Below are 17,295 nucleotides of genomic sequence, written 5' to 3' on the forward strand. Positions count from 1 at the left end.
CGCACATCCTTTCCCATCCACTTTCACAACCAGATTCACTACTTGCCCCCTGCTGTTATTTATTCTAAATCGTGAGCTACCAACTACTTTGTTATAGTATTATATCTCGTTTTACTGTTTTAGCTCGCTCTATCATTTTATCCTAAATGTTGTATTACCATTCTTATCGTTAGATGTATTTTTCGGTTCGAACAGTTTATTGTAATGACTTTCATGGTTTCTACAAATGTATTTCGTTGTTTCAAATGTAAACCGGAGTGAAGGCCTCTAGCTAAACTTCGGTATATAAAAACGATTAAATAAATAAATAAATAAATAAATAAATAAAATGTTTCTATATATCAAAGAGTATAGAGAATGTTACCTTACAGAATATCCAAGTTTCAAAGATAATAGAAATGTATGGATCATGAGTATAATATGCATTAAACTATATTTTTATTATTGGAACTCTTGACAGTTTGCAATAATAAAGCTTTTGATCAGTTATCTTCAAGTCAGTAACCTTTTTTTGTTTTGTTTTTAAACTCTTCTAGGGTAATTCAAACAACATTGCTACTGTGGATATTTCTGCAGGTTTTGTCGGCTTAGACAGCTATGTCGAAATCCCTGCAATCTTCCTTACAACATTTGCAACATATGCTGGGCCTTTGCTTTGGGCCATTCACTTAATGTACTACTTGAGTTCTGAAACAAGCAGGTAATTATTGTAGGTTGTTAACTGAAAGAAACATACTGTACATCTATTACTGTATGCCAACTCTGCATTAATCGGAGAACTTTTCTATTCTCTTTGTTTAGTGTATGCAAGTGTTTCCACTTCCTCCTTGACCTTGTCATAATCATTACCCCTGAATTTGCACCCCAAACTCTCATAGATACAGCTATTACCTACTTCTAGATCAGAAATCCTTCAAGTAGGATCCTTCAACTTTCACAACCCAGGATTTTTTGATTTGTGCTACATAACTTTAGTTTCTCAGTCAATAAGCAGGTGTGAATTAGCCATTACTCATGGGTGATGTCATCCAACAGTGCCAACATGGATCCATGCTACCGCATGAACATGTCCTAGCCTCTCTTGAAATTTTTTTTTTTTAATTTATCTTTATTACTTTTTTCAACAAAAATTACAAAGAAATAAACTTTGCAAATGAAATAATGAGTTTTGGACATACATTCTCATATCCAACATGTATATCAAATATAAAGATATATATCAATTATAAATTAAAAATGCAATTTTCTATTTTTTGTCCAAAACTAATCATCGTAGAGGTAATTTTACAGGAGAACAAACATATGTAGAAAATGAGGACTTATAAAGAAACTTTCTTATCAAAATTTACTACCATGAATAGTCATGAAAGGTTTCAACATATTTTCTAATTGTCTGTACTTCCATCTTTAATAGAGATCTGCATCCTAGCATTCAGGAAATCTTGTAATTGGCCAACATAAAAAAAAGATATAAACATTTCCCTGTAGTTTTAATATACATTTACATGGGTATTTAACAATCATAGTTGCTCCAAGAGCAATGACGTTAGGCTTTAATAAAAGAAAAGCCCTTCGTCTAATCTGTGTGTTTCTGGCTAGGTCAGGATAAATCCTGACCATGCCTCCCAGAAATACAATACTCATGTTTTTGAAGTATGCCTGCATAACAGAGTTCATTTCCTGTTGGGTCTGAAAGGTTACCAAAAGAGTGATATGTTCCACAATCTCAACTTGTGTTTCTTCTAGATATTGAGTTAGATTTTGAAAATCTATGCATTCCTTAGGTACAATATTCTTTGGAAGATTTTGCTTATAAGGTAACTGTATTAATTTCTTTATTACGGGAGTTTTATCTGATGAAATTTTTAAATTTTTCTCCAGATATTTTTTTAAAAGTGGTCAATAAATTCTCTTTTAATTTTGGGAAATTTAGTACTCTGATATTCAAATGTTTTATTGTATTCTCTAAGAATTTTATTCTCCTAGAAGTGGCAGATTTTCACGGGTAATAACAATGGTTAAATCTTTTAACCCTTTTACCTCCCCTTCCAGGGAAAGAATCTGTATATTGCCAGCTGTGTGCGGTATCTTTCACTTAGATAATAGCCACTGCCATTAGCAATGGTAATATGGATTAGACTTAGTTTTTGGGTACTTGCCAGGTTCTTATGGCCTGGATTGGCCACTGTTGGAAACAGGATGCTGGGCTTGATGGACCCTTGGTCTGACCCAGTATGGCATTTTCTTATGTTCTTATGTTCGCATTGCTCAGAAAGAATTAGTTGGTGATCCTGGGTAACAGAATCAAGCTTCCTGGAAACTTGCTGTAATAACTTTGATTGCTCCTGAATGTTGTATGCTAATCTCTTCATTAGATCCGCAAGGAATTCCAATGTTACAGTCGACTTTTCTTCAATCTCAGCTAGGATAATATTTCCTTCCCCCAGATTTAAACTTAAATGCCAGTTATGGATTGAGGGCCTTATTTTCAGTGGCAATACAAAGCATGCATCCTAGCTTTCTCCAACATTTCCTCACTGTTCCCAGCAGGCTGGGATGATAGGGTAGGAATACCTCCCTCTACACCAGCAACAAGCGAGGAAGTTGGAGGGGAAGTTAAAACCAACTGGTGAGGTTGGGGTGGACTTAGAGATATTTCCCCTGGGGACACTTGTGTTCCTCCCACAATTTCCCCTATGGGATTAGCCAAGCCCTGGTTTATTGTTGAAACTGAGGAATAAGTCTTTGCTGGGAAAACCCTCACCTTAGCTCCGTTTATGAGGCATAGTATTTCAAGAAAAATAATAAATATACAAAGTCTGTTTCCTAAGATAGCACTCTTTCACACTTCTAGTATTTAGTTTCCCTCCTGATGGAACAAAACTAGTAATTATTTAGGATAAACACAATTTTACAACATTTAAAGAATCCTGAACTATAACCAGACTAACACGGGCTAAGCTGGGGTTAGGCATGCGCGGTTTTGGCGGTGTTGGTGGCGCGCCGCTCAGTGCCGATTTTGAAGGCACTCTCCGGCCCCTCCCACTGAAGTCGGGGTCTCGGTGGGCAATTCAGTGAATTGCAAAACTCACCCAATAGAAGAAACATTTATTTATTTATATATTTATATATCGCACTCAACCGTCCAACAATCAGCGCCTTCAACCGCCCAACAACCATCGCACTCAACCACTTTACAACCTAACACAACCCCAACAGTGCTCGACAAGTTTGAGCCCACATCCACATTAGAAATAGAGAATATCCTCAAGAAGATAAAACCATCCTCTCACCCATCAGACCATATTCCTTCAAACACCCTGAGTCTGATCACCAACACCATAGCCAAACCTGTTGCAGACATCATCAACTGCTCTCTCTCCCAAGGCCAAGTCCCTAACCAACTCAAGTTAGCCATGCTCAAACCGCTCCTCAAAAAACCTTCCCACCTCAGACCCAGCTAACTTCAGACCCATAGCAAACCTCCCTATGATAGCCAAAACTATGGAGAAAGTTGTTAACAAACAACTTACAGAATTTCTTGAAGAAAACAACATCCTCACCTCAAACCAATTTGGTTTTCATAAGACTAGGAATACCGAATCGCTATTAGCCTCATTATCAGACACTATTATCTTTAATCTAGAAAAAGGCCAACCTTGCCTCCTCGCTCTCCTGGATCTCTCATCAGCGTTTGATACCGTAAACCACCCGTGCCTCCTCCAACGCCTAACGGACATTGGCATTACAGGAGCAGCATTCAACTGGTTCAAATCATTTTTGGAGAACAGATCATACAAGGTCAAGATAAATAACAAAGAGTCTCACGCCATCGAATCCAAGAGGGGAGTACCGCAAGGATCATCCCTCTCTCTGACTCTCTTCAATATTTATCTTCTCCCGCTCCGTCAATTACTCACCAACCTCAAGCTAATACACTTCCTATATGCGGATGACATACAAATCCTCATCCCTATAGAAGACTCACTACACAAAGCCATGTCACACTGGAATAAATGTCTCTCAGCCATCAACAACCTACTCACCAGCCTCAACCTGGTCTTAAACACAAACAAAACCGAAATCCTCATTATAGCACCGGAAAACTATGTCCCACCAACACATCCTAACGCTAGCCAAAGTCCGGATACCTCTTCACAACAAGTAAAAGACCTGGGAGTCATCATAGACAATGGATTCAGCCTCAACAAATTTGTTAGTAACACAACAAAAGAATGTTTCTTTAAACTACAAACCTTAAAGAAACTAAAACCACTCCTTCTATACAGAGACTTCCGCATGGTGCTACAAGCCATCATACTCCCAAAATTGGACTACTGTAACTCGCTCCTTCTAGGCCTACCAGCATGCACCACAAAACCACTTCAGATGGTTCTGAATGCCTCGGCAAGAATTCTCTCAAATGCCAAAAAAAGAGACCATATCACCCCAATCCTTCATCATCTCCACTGGCTTCCGATTAAATACAGGATCCAATTCAAGTCCTTAATGATGATACATAAGGCCTTATATAACATAGCTCCACTCAATTTAACGTTTCAAATTCAGCTACACACATCCGTGAAACCGACTAGAAGCGCATATCAGAACAGACTAATCACCCAACCGGCGAAATCCTCTCTGAGGAAACGCGCTCTATCCACAGCGGGCCCTTCACTCTGGAACTCGCTACCTCCAGACCTTCGCCTTGAACCATGCCACACTACGTTTAAAAAGACTTGGTTGTTCAAACAAGCATTCCCTTAGAGCTAAGAGCAGGAAGAAAGGCATTTTCATATTATCCGTTTTTTTCTCAGCATTTATCTTCCTGAAGAGATCAATACTGAACTGTACTTAAACATATAATCATGTTGACAAACATATAACCATGTTATTTACTTATTAACTCGCATGTTATTTATTAAGGGGCGGATTTTAAAAGGCGCGCGAATAGCCTACTTTTGTTTGCGCTCCAGGCGCAAACAAAAGTACGCTGGATTTTAGTAGATACGCGCGGAGCCGCGCGTATCTGCTAAAAACCTGGATCGGCGCGCGCAAGGCTATGGATTTTGTATAGCCGGCGCGTGCCGAGCCGCGCAGCCTACCCCCGTTCCCTCCAAAGCCGCTCCGAAATCGGAGCGGCCTCGGAGGGAACTTTCCTTTGCCCTCCCCTCACCTTCCCCTCCCTTCCCCTACCTAACCCACCCGCCCGGCCCTATCTAAACCCCCCCCTTACCTTTGTCGGGGGATTTACGCCTCCCGGAGGGAGGCGTAAATCCCCGCGCGCCAGCGGGCCTCCTGCGCGCCGGGCCGCGACCTGGGGGCGGTACGGAGGGCGCGGCCACGCCCCCGGACCGCCCCGGGCCGTAGCCACGCCCCCGTACCCGCCCCCAAAACGCTGCCGACACACCCCCGAAACGCCCCCCTCGGAGAACCCCGGGACTTACGTGAGTCCCGGGGCTCTGCGCGCGCCGGGAGGCCTATGTAAAATAGGCTTCCCGGCGAGCAGGGCTCTGAAAATCCGCCCCTAACTGTTTAGCAATATTATATACTATTCTGTAACTTGGATTAATTATGTTCAATGTAAACCGCTAAATGAAGCGATAGTTACTGTTCCTTGTAAACCGGGGTGATATGTATATTATACAGGAACTTCCGGTATATAAATCCTTTAAATAAATAAAATAAATATTTAAAAATTTTGTATACCATCATTCGCAAGAAACATCACAACGGTTCACATCATAGAATCATAAAAAACAATAATAATTATGGAAGTTAAAATGCAGTAACATATTCAATATAAAATAAAATTATTAATAAAAGGACGGGTAAAAGAAAAACATAATAATCGCTTTTTCATTCTAGCTACTTCTTTCCTCTAAATGGTCTGCGTAGGCCTGTTCGAAGAGCCATGTCTTCAATTCTTTCTTAAAAGCTTTAAACTCTGATTCCAGACGTAATTCAGCGGGCATTGTGTTCCAAATACAGGGACCAGCAATAGAGATGGACCTATCTCGTACTGAGGTGGGCTGAATTTACTGATGGGATTTGCAATAGTCCTTTATTAGCTGATCTTAATGATCTTTGTGGCGTGTGAAGCCGAATTAAAAAATTCAGCCAATCTGTTTTTTGACCATATATAGCTTTATGTAAAATGCAGCATGCCTTATAATGTATTCTCTGTGAAATCGGTAACCAATGTAAATTAATCTGTACAGGAGTAATATGATCCCGTTTTTAACAATTTGTTAGCACTCTCGCCGCAGAGTTTTGGAGCACCTGTAAAGGGCGCAAGGTGGTTTGTGGAAGACCCAGAAGAAGAGAGTTACAATAGTCCAGTCATGAGAAAATTAAGGCTTGCAACACTAATCGAAAATCATTAACATCCAATAGCGGCTTCAATTTTCTCAGGACCAATAATTTATAATAACCTTCCCTTAGTTTTATAGAGATATGTTTTTTGAAATTCAATTGACAATCAATGGTTATCCCTAGATCTTTAACTGAATCAGAGAGCACTAGTTTAATATTATTTGGTAAAGCAAGAGTATTAGTGGTATTAAGCATATTATTTTTTGGTTTTCTATCAAGGAGAATGATTTCAGTTTTTTCCATGTTTAAAGCTAATTTCATGTGACATAGTAGTTGATTAATGGCAGCAAGATAAATGGTTATTAATTTGAAAGTTTGTTCAATTGTATCTGATACAGGGATCAGAAGCTGAATGTCATCAGCATAAATATAAAAATTCAGGCCTAAGCCTGCCAAGAGATGACAAAGTGGCAGTAAATAAATATTAAACAGCGTTGCCAATAAGGCAGAACCCTGTGGGACCCCAGTTTGGAGTTCAGTTTTGTCAGAGAGGGTATTACCTATTTTAACTTGAAAGGATCTTTGCTTTAGAAATGAAGTGATCCATCCAAGAGTCTTATTTATAAGACCAATCTCTTCCAATCTTGTAATCACTTATAATGATTTTTTTTTAAATTTAATCTTTATTGTGATTTTCAAACAAAGTAAGATAAACCTTACTAAAGAAAATAGGATACAGCCATATCAATTAGTACATAAAATTATACAGACATATATATCAGGAAATCAGATACATTTGGCCAGAATCCTCTACAAAGAAATACTGAGGAGACGAATTTTAGGAATATACTCAGGAAATCCAACATTTTCATGTTACATTAAGAAACGGCTTAGCATTATTGGTAACACAAATTATTCTAGATCCCACTTAGTGCTCGCTAGGAGAAATTACAGAAATCACCCTAGCATTTACAAAAGATTTGAGTTGCTCTGGATAATAGAAAACAAAACATTCATCTTTTCGTTTTATAATGCATCTACTTGGATATCTCAAAACATAGGAATATCCCAAACTTTTAACTTGTGACCTGTAGATCAAAAATTCCCTTCTCCTTTGCTGTGTAACATGAGCAAGGTCCGGGAAATTTCTCACCATTGCTCCATAAAATGGAGTTGAAATATTTTTAAAGAAATTTTTCATCACAATTCCCATTTTCCTAGCGTGTAGCCAGATGGACTCAGAACAAGTGGGTATAGTGTGCTCGTGCTAGCACTTGGAGACGGATATGACGTCAGCACGGGTACATATACCCCCACAGGAAGTGAAGCCACTCAGTAATTTCCATCTCCAAAGCAGTTTGGAGAGCCTGCACGCTCGCTGAGCGTGTTTTCCAATACTACTTTCTACTTTCAAAATTTCTCAGACGACGAGCCCCGCACTCCTGCGGTGATACCCTCGGGTCCCTCCCCCAGTCGAGTTTCCCGAGGTGATTTCCGTGGTCCCTCGGAGGTTTTAGGCCTCGGTCCGGTGGCCGAATCGCGGCAGGGATCTAGCCCCCGAGCGAGAAGGGCTCGGGCCTGTTTGAGAGGCACCTCGGTCCCGGCGTGGACTTAGCCCCAAGCGAGACGAGTTTGGCGGCTTAGAGGCAGCGGGTGCACTTCCTCGAGCGCGGCGGTGAAGGTATTTCCCCTCTCCCCCCGCAGCCGGAGACCGCCCGGGTTACAGCCGGGAAGTGCCGAGGATCAGGTAAGGCCTACATCTCTTACTTTTGGTCTCCGAGGTACGAGGATCGGCGGCGTTGCCTGCATGTGGCACCCCGTGGAGGTCGCCATTTTGTCTGCCTTGTTCAGGTATTGAGCGCCCACAGATAGGCGCTCACGGATAGGCGCGCCTGTGGATAGGCGCACAACGCAGCATATATATTGCTAAGCGTATGTTATTGAGCGCATACTGTTTATTATTTAGCGCATATTGCTGAATGCATATTATTGAGCGCATACTGTTTATTATGTAGCGTATATTGCTGAACGCATATTATTGAGCGCATATTGTTTATTATTGAGCGCATATTGCTGATCGCATATTATTGAGCGCATATTGCTGTATGCATATTATTGAGTGCATACTGTTTATTATTTAGCGTATATTGCTGAACGCATATTATTGAGCGCATACTGTTGAGTATTGAGCGCATACTGCTGAACACATACTATTGAGCGCATATTGTTCTTGGGCTCATATTATTCTTGAGTGCATATTGCTGACAGCATAAGCGCCGGCGCCATGGAACACTTAAAACGCCCCGGCATCTCTAGAGGCGGCACCTCCTGATTCCGGCGTGAAAGCTCTTGGCCTGTGCTCAGCGTGCCAGCTTAGAGCCACGCAGAGCGAGGAGCCAGACTCCCTTTGTGCCCAATGTGAGGAGGCAGTGGGAGCCTCGGGCCAGGACCAGTCTCAACCGAGGTTTACCAACAGTTCCCCAGGGGCCACCCTGGATCTAGCGGGCCGTCTCGAACAGCCAGGAATCCCAGGGCACCTGGTACCCCGACGGCTGGAGACCGCTTCCATTTCCTGGGTGGACTTATTTAAGGGGATCCACGCCTTTGTACAGATGCAGTCGGCTTCCCGTCCTGTACCCGCTGCTGCTCCGGCTGACCCTGCCCCCGGACCTTCTCGCCCTTATCGTGAGCACCAGCCTCCGGGCAGTCCGGCTCATGCGGACCCTGATATCTCGGAGGACGAGTCCGAAACCCCCGAGGAGGGGGAAGTTCCCTCGGGGATAGAGCCATATCGAACTATGAGGCGGTTCTTTCTCAAGGAAGATCTCTCCGACCTGGTCTCTCAGTGCCTGAAGGAGTTGGCTATTCCAGGCCCCAGCACCATGGAGGCATCTACGCAGAACCCCCTGCTGGAGGGTCTTCGTCCCACAGCCCGCCATTTCCCCTTCCTGCAAGCGGCGCAACAGTTGATAGATTTGGAGTGGAATGCGCCGGAGGCCTCGTTCAAAGGGGATCGGGCCCTGTCCGGCATGTATCCCTGGACCCGGCAATCAAGGATATGCTGGCGTGCCCTAAGGTGGACGCCTTGGTTAACGCTGTGGTCAGGCGCACTACCGTTCCAGTGGAGGAGGGGGGGGGCCCTCAAGGAGGCTCATGACCGACGCCTGGACGCCATCCTGAAACAAACCTTTGAGGTGGCAGCTCTGTCTTTGCGAATCGCAACCTGCTGCACAGTGGTGACGCATTCCTGTTTGTCACAGGTCTGGAACAATGCTCCGGCAGCGGACATGGAGTCAGCTCTCTCGTTCCTTACGGATGCCGCCTCCGACCTAGTCCGTACAACAGCCAAGAGAGTCTCATCCTCAGTAGCAGCCAGGAGGCAGCTCTGGATTCGGAATTGGTCAGCCGATGCTCCTTCTAAGACACGTCTCACTAGAATGCCGTTCAAGGGTTCTCTTTTGTTCGGCAGCGACCTAGATAAACTGGCCAGCACATGGGGCGCCTCTCCAGTACCTTGACAGCCGGAAGACAGGTCCAAGAGGAACCAGCGCATCTTTCCGAGGCCCTCCAGAGGTAGAAGCTCCCAACGCTTCACTCCCTATAGGAGTCGCTACCAGGCACCTCGTCCTCAGGCCAGGAACCAGTCCTTTCGGACCAAGCAGCGCAAGAGGGGAGCCGGCTCGGGTTCAGGTCCCGGCCGCGCCTCACAATGAGAATCAGCCGATCCATCCGGGGGACGGAGCCATAGGGGGCAGGTTAACCCTCTTCTACCCCAGATGGGTCGAGATTATGTCGGACCAGTGGGTCCTCGCCATCATCCGAGAGGGCTATTATCTGGACTTCCATCACACCCCTCCGGACAGGTTTGTGGAGTCTCCGTGTCCAATCCACAAGAAGGCGGCATTAGAAGTTACCCTGGCGAGGCTCCTGTCCTTGAAAGCAATAATCCCAGTACCTGCATGGGAAATGGATTCTGGGCACTATTCCATTTATTTCATGGTGCCCAAGAAAGAGGGCACTTTCCGGCCCGTATTAGACCTCAAGTCAGTCAACCGATACTTAAGGGTCCCGAGGTTTCGCATGGAAACTCTGCGCTCAGTCAAGACCGCAGTACAGCCAGGGGAGTTCCTCATGGCCTTAGACTTGTCAGAAGCCTACCTGCATATCCCGATCCATCAGGATCATCAGCGTTACCTACGCTTCAAGGTTCTGGGACGACACTTCCAATTCCGGGCTTTGCCCTTTGGGTTAGCCACGGCGCAGCGGACCTTCACCAAGGTGATTGTAGTGGTAGCAGCGGCGCTCAGACGGGAAGGAATCCTTGTCCATCCCTACCTAGACGATTGGCTGATCAGGGTGAAATCCAGAGAGGAGAGCCATCGGGCAACCAACAGAGTGATTGCCCTTCTGGAAAGCCTGGGATGGGTAGTCAACCTGAGCAAGAGTTGCCTACAGCCTTCCCAATCACTGGAATACCTGGGAGTCCAGTTCGACACCCAGGCAGACAAAGTCAGTCTCACCACCAAGAGAAGATTAAAACTCCAGACGCGTCTACGGTTCTTGATGGGAGCCAGCCGGCCCATAGCTTGGGATTATCTGCAGGTTCTCGGTCTCATGGCATCCACCCTGGAAGTGGTACCCTGGGCGCGGGCCCATATGAGACCACTACAACGCTCCCTTCTCTCTCGATGGAGACCATGCTTCCGGAATTACTCCGTGCATCTACCTCTACCAGCCAGAGTGCGGACCCAGCTACGGTGGTGGTTGCAGTCCGACCACATGAGCAAGGGGTCGAAGATGTCCTCCCCCACATGGACTCTGCTCACCACAGATGCCAGCCTGAGCGGATGGGGAGCACACTGCGAAGAGCTCACCGCCCAGGGGCGGTGGAGCAGAGAAGAGTCGGGGTGGAACATCAACCGTCTAGAGGCACGGGCAGTCCGGTTAGCCTGCCTGCAATTTGCTCCCAGACTGCGGAACAGAGCAGTCAGAGTGATGTCCGACAACGCCTCCACGGTGGCATACATCAACCGACAGGGCTGAACCAGAAGCCTACAGGTGTCCCTAGAGATAGCCCCACTGATGGCTTGGGCAGAGGCGAATCTCCAGGACATCTCCGCCGTCCACATTGCCGGAAGGGACAACACCGCGGCAGACTTCCTCAGCCGGGAAAGCCTAAATCCGGGAGAATGGCAGCTGTCCCCCACAGCCTTCCAGATGATCGTGGATCAGTGGGGGACTCCGGACATGGACCTACTAGCGGACAGGTCCAATGCTCAAGTACCCAGATACTTCAGCCGCAAGCGAGATCCGTTCTCTCACGGGATCGACGCCCTGGTTCAGCCATGTCCTCCAGGGACCCTGCTATACGCCTTTCCTCCATGGCCCCTGCTGGGCGCCCTTATACACAAGATTCAGAGGCACAGGGGCCTAGTTCTTCTAGTGGCACCAGACTGGCCAAGAAGACCCTGGTACGCGGACATGAGAAGACTACTGACAGGGGAGCCTCTTCCCCTGTCTCCGCTCAGGGACCTGCTGCGTCAAGGTCCCATCCTCCACGAGGATCCAGCTCAATTCTCTCTTACGGTCTGGCCATTGAGATGGCTAGACTGAAGAAAAGAGGTTACTCGGAGCCAGTGATACATACACTCCTCCGAGCGCGCAAGTTTTCCACATCCCTCACCTACATAAGGATCTGGAGAGTATTTGAAGCCTGGTGCGACACTCATGGCACCAATCCACATGCGACTACTATCCCTATTGTTCTGGATTTCCTGCAGGATGGGCTTCAGAAGGGTCTCTCGCTAAGCTCCATCAAGGTTCAGGTGGCTGCGCTGTCTTGCTACGGTCCCAGGAGGGATGGCAAGACCATTGCCATGCACCCAGATGTTTCTCGCTTCCTGAAAGGAGTCAAGCACATTCGTCCGCCACTGAAGTGGCCAGTGCCCCTGTGGAACCTCAACCTTGTTTTGGATTTCCTCGCGGGATCCACCTTCAGACCCCTTCGGGGCCTGTCTCTCCGTTCGCTAACTTTGAAGATGGTGTTCTTACTGGCTGTGTGTTCAGCACTCCGCATCTCGGAGCTACAAGCGCTGTCCTGCCGTGATCCCTTTCTCAGAATCACTCCTGAGGCTATCCATCTTCGCACGGTTCCCTCTTTTCTACCTAAAGTAGTCTCACAATTTCACCTCAACCAAACCATATCCTTGCCAACCACGGCGGGTTTGAAGAAATCAGAAGAAGGGCGTTTGCTACGCCATCTCGACATCGGCAGATTGCTGCCCAGATACCTGGAAATGACAGAAGCAGTACGAAAGACTGACCATCTGTTCGTCCTTCACAGCGGGAAGAAACAAGGAGAAGCGGCCTCACGGCCTACCATCGCCCGCTGGATCAAAGAAGTTATCAGAGCGGCCTATGTAGAGGCCGGGAAGTCACCGCCTCTGCAGGTCAAGGCTCATTCTACCAGAGCGCAGGCGGCCTCTTGGGCAGAATCTAGGATGCTGTCGCCTGCAGAGATATGTAAGGCGGCGACGTGGTCCTCCCTCCATACCTTTTCCAGATTTTACCGTCTGGATGTCCAGGCCAGGGAGGACACAGCATTTGCAAGGGCAGTCCTGCGCGGTCCTCAGGCAGCCTCCCACCCAGTTCGGGAGTAGCTTTTGTACATCCCACTTGTTCTGAGTCCATCTGGCTACACGCTAGGAAATGTTGAGATTACTTACCTGATAATCTCCTTTTCCTTAGTGTAGACAGATGGACTCAGCATCCCGCCCGGCTGTTGGTATACAGGGGTTTCACCGATTCAAGGTAAGCCTTATCACTTCTTACATGAGTGCGTCCACTCTACCAGGTGTCGACGTCTTCCGGTTGGGAACGCTGGCGGTCTCCAGCAACTATCAATCGGTCAGGGGAATCCTGTTTCACTAATTAATTGATCGGTCAGTACACATATATCCATAACAGCTTTTGCAAGGAAGATTACTGAGTGGCTTCACTTCCTGTGGGGGTATATGTACCCGTGCTGACGTCAGATCCGTCTCCAACTGCTAGCACGAGCACACTATGCCCACTTGTTCTGAGTCCATCTGTCTACACTAAGGAAAAGGAGATTATCAGTTAAGTAATCTCAACAATCGTGTACAGTTGCAAAGGTAACGAGAAGAGTAGCTCTATCACACAGTTCTGTTGAATAATCTTCTGGGTATCTGGTCAAATTCTCCATAATCTCAGCCTGATTTTCAGAACGTGGTCTAACCGCCTGTGGTGACATAAGAAAAATTTGCTTAATTATACAGGATAAACCCTGTTCATTAAGCTTCAAGTTCTCAAGAAAATATTTCTTAAGAGTCACATCCATTGTTTGCCCCACAATCCTAGGAAAATTTGTAAATCTGAGGTTGAGATGTTTGGAGTAATTCTCAAGGTTCTCAATTCTACGGGAAGCTGAAGTAACATCTTTAATTAACTTAGTTGTAATGTTAGTATTTTTTTCCAATATAGCTTCCACTGAATCTATCCTAGATTCACTTTTTGCCATTTTTTCTTCAATTTTTTCCACCTTAGTGTTGAGAGTTCCAACTTTTGCATTAGTTTCAAACAGAGCCTTGCTCAAACCAGCCACTAAGTCCCATAATGAGTCAAGGGTCACAATTGCTGGCTTTGCTGGTATTAGAAAGTGGGTTAACTCACCCCCATTCTCAGCCGTACTTTTCTCCACCGTCATCAGCCTTCCCCTTCTCTCTCCCTCTCCTTGCTCAGGATTCGATGTTAGAACCACCGCCTCAGAACCTCCAACTCCACTCACTGCAGTGCCTTCGGGGGATTCAGGTAGGCTGAGAAGCTCTCCTCCGGGTTCCACTCCTGCCGACACCACAGCTGCCCCTTCGGCTGGCTGCTCTCTGGCAAACACGGGGGAGCCGGTGGATGACATCATTATTGGGCACCAGGGATCAGGAGGGGTCAGTGTCACTTTCCCCAGCGGCGAGGGGGCTCCTTCCTCCAACGCCGAAGCGGGGGCATTCTCCTCCAAATTAGTTACCAACACTGGTGCATATGATGTTATTAGACGCTGACCGGAGATCGGGGATGGTTCGGAGGGGTAGACCCGAACTTTCCCCTTTCTTTTCGGTGGCATATTTCAAGGACATTTTTCAGAAAGTTCAGAGCAGCGTTCTCTCAGCGTGTATGCGCGGCCATCTTGTCTCCCCCACCACTCACTACTTATAATGATTAAAGTTTAGCATATTCTGGATGAACACAGAGCAATCACATCAGGATAGCCTGGACTTGCTTAAAATGTGAATAAGAACTTTAGCTAAATACGCCTAATACTTAGGAGATTACTCTGTCTCACCACTAAGGCTTGTTCCGTTACGGAGCTGTGAGAGAGATGCAATTCCCAATGGCAGTTGCTGTTGCAGGAAGCGTACATTCTTGTCTCGCTCACTGGCTGGCTTTCAAGAGGATTTATCTACCCGGGCAGCAAGGTAGCAGGCAGGAGACTCTTACGTGTAGTGCCTTCCAGGATACAGAATCTCATCTGCTTGGTTGCAGGGAGCAGTGGCTCAGACGTCATCTTCTGATAGTGTTAATTGGTCTTCATCACCACCTTCTGAGCATGTCTCCCATGCTGTTTTTAAGAACCAGGATATGCTTATTCAGGAGCTCATGCATAGTAAAAACAGGAGCATGAAATGGGGTCTCTTCTTCACTGTGAACTGCTGGACCTCTCATCTTGACCCCCTCCTTCTTGGAGTGTTATCCGGCCAGTTCATGACAGCTGCTGACTAGGCCATGTAACAGGGTTGACTTACGAGCTGACCTGTCTGATAAAATCATCTTTCAGGATTGGAGGGTCCCGTTTCCAGGCAAAACTGAGCTCAGCTGAAGGTCTTAAGTCTGTTCTTACATATACATACCTGGCTTGTATTGTCTTAAGTCAGTTCTGTTTATTGAGAAAAGATTTTATTCTTTCAGATAGATCTAGTTAAATAGTGTGAATTAGCAGATCAAATTATACAGTCACATATTGCTATCCTGGCCAAAGTTCATCATCTCTCTGTTTCTTTGCTGAAATACAGGTTAAGTGTCCATTTTGTGAAGTCAGAATTCATATTTTGCTGCATGATAGTGAAATTTCAAGTATCTCCCTATAGATCAGATGTGTCAAATGCCAACAGGAAGCTAACGAAGCTAGAGGTCCATATTCAGCTGCTGTGTGGCTCAGCTAGTTATATGACTAACTTATACATTCAACTATGCTGCTAAATATATCCGGCTATCTTAAAGTTAGGCGGATAAGTTTATCTGGCCAACTTAAGAAAGCCGTATGGGCCAACCACTTAACCAGATACGTCTAGTTGGTCTAGTCTGAATATCTGAATTAGCTGGATAACTTATCCAGCTGACTCCTCCCCAGAATACCCTCGTCCTATGTTCTTACCCACTAATTAGCTGGCTAATTATGTAGCTGCATAATTAGTTATCCAGCTATGTCGCAGCCGTTCAGGAGGGGTTGGAAATTCAGCCACTGCTGCATAGCCAAATAAGTCCTAATTTATCAGTTTAAATAGCACTGAATATCACCCTCCTACTGACCAAATACAAACAGTGCAATTCAAGAACATCAGCACGCATAAGGACTTGCCATGTGCATGATTATCTGAGGCCATGTGACAGTGAGTAATGGGTACCAGGGTACCATAAATGACCTGCTAAAGAAAATGAGGAGAGACAATATGGAACAAAACTGCCATACGTGTGCTAGAGGCGGGGCACCTGGCACTGCCCAACCGTACAATCTGATAACAATCAATTATCAACTGAGAGAACATAAGCAGTGCACAGAATTCATATGGAATAAATTACTTTGTGATGCTTATAGACAGTCAGCAAAAGGTGGTAGCATCCCCATGATCTGTATTAATAAATTGACAACCCAACTCATAAAGCAGGCCACACTTTGGATCTGATGTTCGTGAACGAAGGCATCTCTCTCTCATCCCCTCCAACCTGTACACCTGTATCCTGGTCGGATCACCTAATCATCACCACGGTCCTTAAGACAGCAGACACACTTCCCCCTTCCTTCCCTAAAATCACAATCCACTTCAGGAAACCCTGCTCCTCAGACGTCATAATTAAACATCTTGATAAGGAACTGCCACAGCTCGATCTCGCAGATGCGAACACAGCCATCACCTCATGGCATTCTATCACCAACAAAGTCGCAGACCGAACCTGCCCACTAACCACCAAAGTGCTTCACAAGGCCCAGGACAACAGAAAACCTTGGTTCACACCCGAACTGAAGGCCATCAAACTAGACCTCAGAAACAAAGAACATATTTGGCGCAGAAATCCCTCTACCATGACCCAAGCAATCTACAAATCCACCCTCAACAAGTACAGGAACACCATCTTCAAAACAAAGAAAGACTTCTTTGCAAAAACAAAATTCACCATTTCATCTTCGACTCTAAAGCTCTTTTCTCATACATCTCCGCTCTTACCAAACCTTCCCCTCCATCCATTCTAGACAACCAAGCTCTCACCAAAGCTACAGAACTGGCCACCTTCTTTGAGAACAAAATAATCAATCTCACCAGACAGTTTGCCACCCTCAACCCCCCTATCCCCCTCTCACTGGCCTCAGTATCTCAACAGAGCACAAGGTTAGAATCCTTCGAGACTACCTCATCACGCGAAGTTAAAAATATCTTAAAGAAACTCAAACCCTCATCCCATCCTCTAGACACCATCCCATCGAACCTTCTCATCTCAATACCAAATACCATTGCGAAACCCATTGCAGAAATCATTAACTGTTTGTTAACCCAAGGACAAGTTCCCGATTCTCTCAAGCAAGCCATCTTGAAACCTCTCCTAAAAAAAACCTAATCTGTCAACATCTGAACCAGCCAACTTCTGCCCCATAGCCAACTTACCCTTCATTGCTAAGATTATGGAGAAAATAGT

At 45.7% G+C, this 17,295-nt stretch overlaps 1 protein-coding gene across 3 annotated transcripts in view; it reads left to right on the plus strand.

Moving 5' to 3' along the window:
- PIGG (phosphatidylinositol glycan anchor biosynthesis class G) overlaps nt 1-17,295 on the plus strand; it is a 504,708-nt gene that overhangs the window by 385,536 nt on the left and 101,877 nt on the right. For all 3 annotated transcript variants that reach the window (XM_029601816.1, XM_029601823.1, XM_029601831.1), the window contains exon 12: nt 537-700. In XM_029601816.1, the coding sequence (XP_029457676.1) occupies nt 537-700 (164 nt within the window). The remainder of the gene's footprint in view (nt 1-536; nt 701-17,295) is intronic.

The sequence above is a fragment of the Rhinatrema bivittatum genome, chromosome 1 (assembly GCF_901001135.1).
Source record: "Rhinatrema bivittatum chromosome 1, aRhiBiv1.1, whole genome shotgun sequence".
In the NCBI taxonomy this organism is placed as follows: Eukaryota; Metazoa; Chordata; class Amphibia; order Gymnophiona; family Rhinatrematidae; genus Rhinatrema; species Rhinatrema bivittatum.